Here is an 8,837-nt window from a genome sequence, read left to right on the forward strand (position 1 = left end):
TAATACTGATTCAAAAAGAAAATCAATTCAACACTAGGAAGTACAGTAATATTAAATATTTTTTTAGTTATACATAAATTTAGACAATTAAAATAGATGATCTAATTTTACTTTCTTTTAATATTTAGTCATGTAACTAATACTTACTAAACTTATTTAGCATGATTTAGTACTTTAAATTATGATCAATTTCATTATGACTTATTAATTTGCAATATTTGTTTTACGCGATTTCATTATTATTTTTTTTGTTGGATATTTTAGTGTCACTAATCATATCATATTTTGTGTTATTTTCTTGAGAAATAACTTGAAAAGTTGCATTTCAATAGGAGTTAAAAAATATTTAAATTACAAAAAAATTATATATTTGTATAAATATTTTACCGAAAAAATCTGAAAACCCAAAATTGAAAACCCCTAGTTTTATTGGTTTAATTTGATTTGTAAATTCAAAAATCCAACTCAAATGGTTTGATTTGATATTTAAAAAATCTAAACCAATCCGATCATGCATACCCCTACTAGTGACCTTTATTTATTTTCAAAACAGTAACTGCCATTCATAGAAATGTTACTTTTAAACTTTAGTTCCTACATAAGACGTAAAATCTCACTCTCCAAGAGAAAAATGGTACAAATCAAGTCCAATTCTTAGGCCGCGAGCATGACTATAACGATTTTGACATCTGAGTAGCAGAATTCACGTTGGTATCCACCGTCTTTGGTGGTCTGTGGCCCTTGTCTGGACCACCAATGATACCCCATCTCTCGAACTGGCTTTGTCGAGCTCTTGCCCTTTCCTTTTCTTCCTCAGATTTTGATGCAAAGCAATAGGGACAAGAGACGGCATACTCCCATTCTGGGGATTCCATATCAGCATCACTCACTGGTTTCTTGCATCCATAGCAAAGTTTGAATGTTCCTTGTACCAAACCATGCTCAACGGAAACTCGTTTGTCAAATACAAAGCATTCCCCCTCCCAAAGGCTCTCTGTCTTGGGAACTTCCTCCAGGTACCTTAAAATCCCACCTTCTAGATGATAAACCTGGTAAGAATCAGCCAAAAGCACTGTTAAACAAGACCGTCTGAGCAATTAAAACACTACCATGTTATAACCATAGAATTCTTGAAAACACAGGTTTGCACATTAAGGTTTTTGAAGAATTTGCCAGTGGAGCAACTTACAACATGGGAATTAAAAAGTCTCAACTTGTAGGAAGATACTTGTGTATATGCCTAGTTCTTTCGTCTTAAATAGGCTGAGATTTCATGATACCGCATAGCAAAAATAGAGGCAACCCACATTTCAATGGGTTCTCTTTTTCACCTCTTTCAGTTAATTTGATTTGCCAGCAAAGAAGGGGGGGTTGGAGGTGCTGGTGGTTCTAAAGAACACATGGATATATCACTCAAATTCCACTATACATATAACTTACAATGCAATGATAAGAGAGAAACGCATGTGCGATATACTTAGTAGTTTCCTGAAAAACCCTTACGAATAAACCATTTTGATTTAACTTTTACCTCATCAAAACCTTTGGCGAGGAGAAAACTTGAAGCTTTCTCGCATCGAATTCCACCTGTACAGTACATTGCAACTCGGGGAACCTTTTTGTTTCCTTTTTCCTTCGTCAGCTTGTCTGATGCTCCAGCAGAACCAGATGACTCCGACTTGTCTCCTGAATCAGCAAGTTTAAAACGATCCTCCACCCATGATGGAAAATCCCGGAATGCTGTGGTACAAGGATCAACTGCCCCCTTGAACTTCCCAACTCTAATTTCATAGTCATTGCGAACATCGATCACAACCTAATTGAGTGATACTAGAATTTAGTGAAGGATCACAATTGAAAATTAAAGTGGTTTTCTGTCATCAAAGAAAATCAAGACAGTTATCTTGAGTAGCTTAGGAGGCATTTGACCATGAAAAGTTGTCAAAAAAAAAATTTTGGACTTGAACTCCAATTTGTATACATGGTCAACCACAGTTCAATTTTCAATTACCATTTTACTTTTAAAAAAAGAACTGCCTTTTTCAGATTTCTCAATGAAACATGGCCAAACACGCACTTATTTGCCTCTATAGTCGGTCCTTGGGAGGGATAGCATGTCTTTTGCAGTCAATTTTCTTTAAGAAGTAGATTTACAAGAATTACATTTCAAACAATAGAACCTAGACAATGAATGTATCAGGAATGGGTAACAAATTCCTATACTTGATAATAAATTCCATAAAGAACGGACAATCCCCAAACTCCTCCCTTAAAAAACTAGAATATCTCAATATTACCATGCCGAGCTTTGCATGTGATAACTTCATTTGTATATCAGGATAGCAATACCTTGAATATGTATAAACCTAAACACTGATACCAAGCATGTTCACCAATAAGCTTGAGTTGGTTTTCAAAGTTGATTCCAGTTATTTGTGCAAATAGTCAACCCGGGAGAAACTGGGTTCACTTGTGGCATTAGATGGACCCGCATGCTGTAGTTATTTGTACAAGATACAGAGAAATTTTCATACATTTTGAAATACAAGCAATGAAGCAATTAGAAGTGTATATATGTATGCATAAAATACAACTATAACTGCAAAAAAAACTAATGCATTTAAGCATATTATTGTTCTACTATTAAACTTCATACTGGTGATTTTTGGGCATTTCATAAGAAAGAAGAAAATGGTTCTAAAATGCTAGATAAGTTACCAAATCAAACAAAATTTCATGCACAGCCCTTTTCGTGCAACTCCATCGCCACTTAGGCAGGTCAAAAGCACATATAGGTCGTTGTAATTCAGACCTCTCTATGATGGTGACGTTTGTCCAGACCCTTTTTTGGCTGCTATAGTGTATGACTGTTATACACAATAAAAACATTTGACATTTAGACCTTATTTGGTTGTTCTAGAGAGGATATGCAAAGCCGGTTATCTTGACTTTTTGTAAATGAAAACATATAAAAATTTAAAATCTCAAAAGATATTTGTGTTTGCTTAACAAAAAATTTTAAAAAGCTAATTCATCACTAGTTGTATTTTTCCTATAACAATTAAACCCTCTAAAACATATACGCAATTTTAAAATTAATTGAAAATTTTAAAACATATCAAATTCATTAGAAGAAATTCGTAATGGCCACTTGTTCTGCAGATTCCAATATCTTCGTGGAAAAATAATGCTTGAATTGTAAAAATATCTGTCCAAACTTTCAGCAAAAAGATAAGTCTTTTCTTCCATCAATCAAAATTAGCATCATTAATCATAAGGAAAAATTAATCAATATTTGATTAGGGCTTTAAATAGAGCTAATTCTATAAGAAAGTGTATTGGTATAATGATGGCGGCTATTGTTTTAGGTAAACCATTATTACAAAAAGGTAAAATATAACATCAAAAATAGCTTCCAAAGAAAACTTGGCAACTATAATGACATGTTGTCATAGAGAGGCCTGACTGTAACTATAAATCAGACAACCCTTTTGATCCGGTACAGGACTGATTTGCATGATTATCAATTGTTCACTAACATGATTTCAAGTCCCAAAATGTCTCTCCACCCTGTAAGCCTCTAAGATATTCTATACAATCTCTAAAATTCATCTTTCAAGAATGTGTCCCCACAACAGCTATGTCCCCAGAAATGCACTCTCCTCCTTCCACCACCGACCTTGAATGATATTTCCCAAACTAATCACAACACTTTATGATATTCCATGTACTTATTTATGCCCTTGTTTCTCCTCTTTATGTTTTCCTTAATTGCATTACAACACGCCTTGCTTTATTTTGGGGCTAGAGGCAAAAGACTTATTGGCTAAAGTAGGAAATATTAAGTACTACATTTATTTATAAAAAAAAAAAGGAAAATATGAAGAGTACTCTGAAGAGATAAAATGAACACTTACTAATTCACTCGGTCAGTCCAAGTACAAGCAAGTTCAATATTCTGAATTGCAACATAAACAAGACAGGATTTTGCTATTTCTATAGTAAACAAGTCCATTAGAAAAGATTATAGTTAAAGCAGGATGTTGCAAAAACACTGTAAAGGAAAAACAATACCAATTGTACCTACCAATTAAGTCAAATTTTGGTTCAGATAAGGGGCTGAATGCTCTAAACTACAAGATTGAGTAGGTATGTGATATTTGCTTGGCCCAGCCTTCAATCCTATATTGGACATGGTTATAAGTCTACGGACAACCCAAAAGGAAGACCAAACAGAATATTAAGTCTACTCCATGCATTGAAAACTCACGTGATACCTCTAGGCATACTATAAATGGGATGACATCCAACAATGTGGCAAACGCAAGGGTGCTTCTCTGTTTGTAGAAAAAACATGTCCAGGCAATTTTCAAAGGTATGAGCTACATTACCCACAAAGAATGGTTTATACAAATGGAACATAAAATCAAATACAGAATATTATGCACCAAAAAAAAATTACAAGATATGAAATCACAACTCAGCCGAAGGATATGAAGCAAACTAGATGAATTTTAGGCTCAAGTTGAAGGTATAAGTACATGTCAAAATAAGATTCTTCAAGAATCGATTAATCAATAATTAAGCAGAACAAGGATAAGGATGTTACTGAATAAGGAACTTACAACATCTGGATCACTAATCAATGCATTCCACTCTGTCGGTTTAATGTACTTGCCAACTCTCTCAATTGGTGAAACAGAAGGCATTCCAAGTGTAACTATCTGTTCAAGAAACATATGATGAGTGCTTAATGCTAAGTGGATGTACAATAAAGAAACTTCCAGGACATGAGGGGCAAAGTGGGGCAACTTCATCACACTTGGCCAGCGAACTTACCTCTTTTTTGAGCTTCACCCTCACGTGATCCCACCTAAAGGGAGCATCCTCACCCGCTGCAAGAGGAGAGCTGCTCATATGTCCATGATGAAGAGCCTCTTCCTCCGGGCTCACTGGTGACTCGATCAATCTAAGCCCCTTCAGACGCTCATCACTTTGAATGAATGCAAGAACAGTTTCCACTGAATCCCGTCTTCCGCATATGCTGCCATTGATTCCTTCAGGTGCAAGAATAATACCACCTGAAACACGCTGAATTTGATCAGCTTAGTGAGGAACGAGTAACATTGAAAATGTACTATCGAATAAAATATTACTTGGAAGAGAAACTGAATAAAGGGAAAAGGATTGACCAGCCATACAGAGAATACATCAAACAATGGGCGCTTCTATTCCATCATAGACAGAACCAAGTAGAAATGTTGAGAAGAAGAACGAGCTAGACTTCTTCTCACTTCCTTTTATAAAACATCTAACTTTTAATAAAATAAAAACTGAACACCTGGTTAAGGATAAATTTGAAAGGGTTTATCAACAAACAGAAATGAATCAAGGAGCATGCATATACTGAACAGGAATAACGAGCAAAACAGAAGTAGGCTCCTTGCGACCAACTTTTCCAATTATTCTAAATTGAACATAAAGGAGGATACGAAATTAGCTTATCATCCATCTAACATAACATAATACACACAAAGAAGTCATCTCTGACATGTAAATCAAAGCAAAAGCTTCCTGGCCTCTGTCAAAGAGTTATAGAAGCTAGTGTTTATCTATCAAATACCGTCCAACAGCGGGTCACTTAAACTAGAAAAACAAACTTGTGCATACTTCAAGAAAAAGAATAGGCAAACAGTTATGCAAGCTTGCAGAAAATGAACAATAGATATTCCTCTTCATATGCAGACGCCCCAATTCCAAACATGAATTAGATAAAGAACAAGGGTACACTTAGCACTGCATTCATCAAATAAATAAATTACCATATGCAACTAACCAGTATTGCAACTTTGAATCTGCAATAACAGGAATACTTCTACAACTTCAGCTGGGAAAAAAAATTTAATCTTTGTACAATAAAACAGATCTCTACTAACTATAAGCAAGTAAAGTGGCAATAATTACCAGTTTTTCACAAAGTTCCTTCAATGGTTTCCTCAAATCAGCATGGTCAGGAAAATCAGCAAATTTGTAGAAAGAAACCACCACAAGTTGTGATTCGGAGCTCAAAACGCTACCTTCAACCTCCTCGTTCCTCGATGCATTAGCCTTCAGAATGGGAACAGGATTTGTTGCAGAGAAACAGTTAGAGGGTGCAAGGTTTTGCGGTAAATTGGTTATAGTAATCTTAGGATTAGAAAAGAAAGGAAAGTTAGGGGGTTTTGTAGGTAGTTCAGATGTTGCTTTCATGGTGCAATGGAGTGAATTAATGGGAAGATTAGGGTTTGGTGAAAAGGCGGTTGATGATGATAGCATTCTGAGTGCCGCTAGTGAAGCACTTCTTGTATAGGGCAAACAGAGGATGAGGCCGCATTGAGACATGTACACTACACATGCCAAAACTCCCCTCACCTTAAACTTGGTTAAAAAATAGTAACTATGAATATAGTTTAGTCATTTCCTTCAAAAAAGGATATCTTATGAATTTGAATTTTATAACTGAAATATTTTGAAAATGACATAATCAAGTTATTTCAAATTCCATAATAATGTCATACAAATAAAATAGAAATCTTAGTAGGTGTTTGGCCATGTAATATCATATCACGATATGATATGGTGAGATGAAATTAATGTTTGGATATGTGATTTTACGCTGATTTCATCTCATGATTCCATGTCATGAGATGTGATATCATATTCTTCAAAAACTATGATATGGAATCATATGGGAATACCATATCACAATTTGAGTTATTTTAAGGGTCCGTTTGGTCATGCGATATGGTATCATAATATGGTATCATGATGTGGAATCATGAGATGTAATTGAAGTTTTGTTTGGACATGCGATATGAAATTTTCTTGTGGTATATTTTCTCATAAACATAAATATTCCATAAGTTCTAAAATTATTAAAATAACCCCAACTGTTTATTCAATCTTACAAGTAAACATAAAATTATAAAATCGTATAATAAATTATTCCGAAGTTATTTTTTTCCACTTAAGTAATTGTTTCATCAATATATTTGAGTAAAAATGAACACCTTTCACGGGCTCTTCAAGATTTTATTACTCAACAATCACGAAGTGTGAGTTAAAGTGATTATATGTTGATGAGAATAATAAATTTTGTTTGTGAAAATAATAAATTTTAAAAAGTAATGATATGATTATAAATTTTATTTACGTGTGAAATAAATGGTTAGTAGATATACATGTGGGGTTGTTTTAATAAAATATAAACGCGTGGATCAATTTTATAGTAATATAACTCAAATCATGATACGATATTACCATATGATTCAATATCATGATTTTTGGAGAATATGGAATCACATCTCATGATATGGAATCATGAGATGGAATCAACGTAAAATCACATGTCCAAACGGTGATTCCATCTCACGATACCATATCGTGAAATTGTATCACATGTCCAAACGCCTATTAATAAAAAATTAATCCACGAGTTTATATTTTGTTAAAACAACCCAACGTTTATATTTAAGAACCATTTATTTCACATGTAAATAAAATTTATAATCACATCATTACTTTTTAAAATATATTCTCGCCGACATAAAATTTATTATTCTCACCAACATATAATTACTTTAACTTACACTTAACGATTGTTAAGTAATAAAATCTTGAAAGTCCCGTGAAAGGTGTTACTTCTTTACTCAAATATATCGATGAAACAATTACTTAAGTGGAGACAAATAACTTTGTAATAATTTATTATACGATTTTATGATTCTTGTTTATTTGATAATTTGAATAAACAATTGAGGCTATTTTAATAGTTTTCGAATTTATGGGATTATTATGTTTATGAGAAAATATACACCATCAAAATTCTATATCGCATGTCTAAACAAAACTTCAATTTGATCTCATGATTTCATATCATGATATCATATCGCATGGTCAAACGTGCCCTTAGTAGTTCACTAGTTTTTTATCTAAATTTCATTTTGTTAGTGGAAGTTTCATTTGTCATCTTGTATTTGTCTATCACTTACTCTAATTTAATTTATTTTTTTAAAATATAAAAAAAATTATTACATTAAGAAAATGTTCATATACATGTGACCGTTTAGAATAAAGAAATATCTAGCAGTAGAGTGAAATTTGAGAAAGAGTTAATCGGGCTTCAATATGAATATCGAACATCGAATGAAAAAAAAAACTAGAGAAAGAGTTAGCATACATGCATGCATTAGAAAAGCTTCCTTTGAGAAATAATTGGAGAAGTATCCAGACCATTGCATATTTGATTTGTTTGCTTTTGTGGTGTTATTGAATTAGTCAAATGTTTTTAGTGGAGAAAAAGGTAGGATAATGACCCCAAGTTCAGAGGAAAGAAAAAAAAAATGTATTATGGGCTCAAGCATTTCTATTGACTAAAGCATTTTCTTTCTTTGTTATCTATAAATACTTGTTTTCACTCAATTATAAAAGATTGGATTTTTAGCAAAATACTAAGCAGTATATTGATATTCATCAGAGAGTACTTTACACTCATTCATTAAGGATCTGTTTGGTCATATGATATAAAATCATGACTTGAAATCGTGATATAAAATTATGAGATGCCGTTAAAGTTTTGTTTGGACATACAATTTGGACTTTTTATGTAGTATATTTTCTCATAAATACAAAAACTATATAAGTTGTAAAACTATTAAAATTGTCTCAAAATGTTTATATAATTTTACCAAATAAACAAAAGTTAATAAATTACATAATACATGATCACAAAGCTATTCTAAAAAATACAACATTTATTAATCAAACCTTAGTTCAATAAAAAAAATTAAATCAAACAT

The 8,837-nt window shown here is 32.8% G+C and overlaps 1 protein-coding gene across 1 annotated transcript; it reads right to left on the bottom strand.

Annotated features, from left to right (window-relative positions):
• Window positions 1–533: 533 nt before the first annotated feature.
• LOC101256267 (rhodanese-like domain-containing protein 7) lies at window positions 534–6,459 on the bottom strand. Its single transcript, XM_004235182.5, has 5 exons — window positions 5,965–6,459; window positions 4,840–5,091; window positions 4,626–4,724; window positions 1,532–1,816; window positions 534–1,049 (listed from the first exon to the last, which is right to left on the bottom strand). Exons 1-5 carry the CDS (start codon window positions 6,379–6,381, stop codon window positions 672–674), a joined length of 1,431 nt encoding a protein of 476 aa, XP_004235230.2. The 5' UTR covers window positions 6,382–6,459; the 3' UTR covers window positions 534–671.
• Window positions 6,460–8,837: the final 2,378 nt, after the last annotated feature.

The sequence above is a fragment of the Solanum lycopersicum genome, chromosome 3 (assembly GCF_036512215.1).
Source record: "Solanum lycopersicum chromosome 3, SLM_r2.1".
NCBI lineage: Eukaryota > Viridiplantae > Streptophyta > Magnoliopsida > Solanales > Solanaceae > Solanum > Solanum lycopersicum.

Excerpts from the sequence above, each read along its gene's own strand:
- LOC101256267 (XM_004235182.5), bottom strand. The coding sequence starts at position 6,381 with ATGTCTCAATGCGGCCTCATCCTCTGTTTGCCCTATACAAGAAGTGCT. Across the intron at positions 5,092-5,964 it reads AGGAACTTTGTGAAAAACTG|CGTGTTTCAGGTGGTATTAT; the intron begins GTAATTATTGCC and ends GATCAAATTCAG. Across the intron at positions 1,050-1,531 it reads TCGCCAAAGGTTTTGATGAG|GTTTATCATCTAGAAGGTGG; the intron begins GTAAAAGTTAAA and ends GATTCTTACCAG.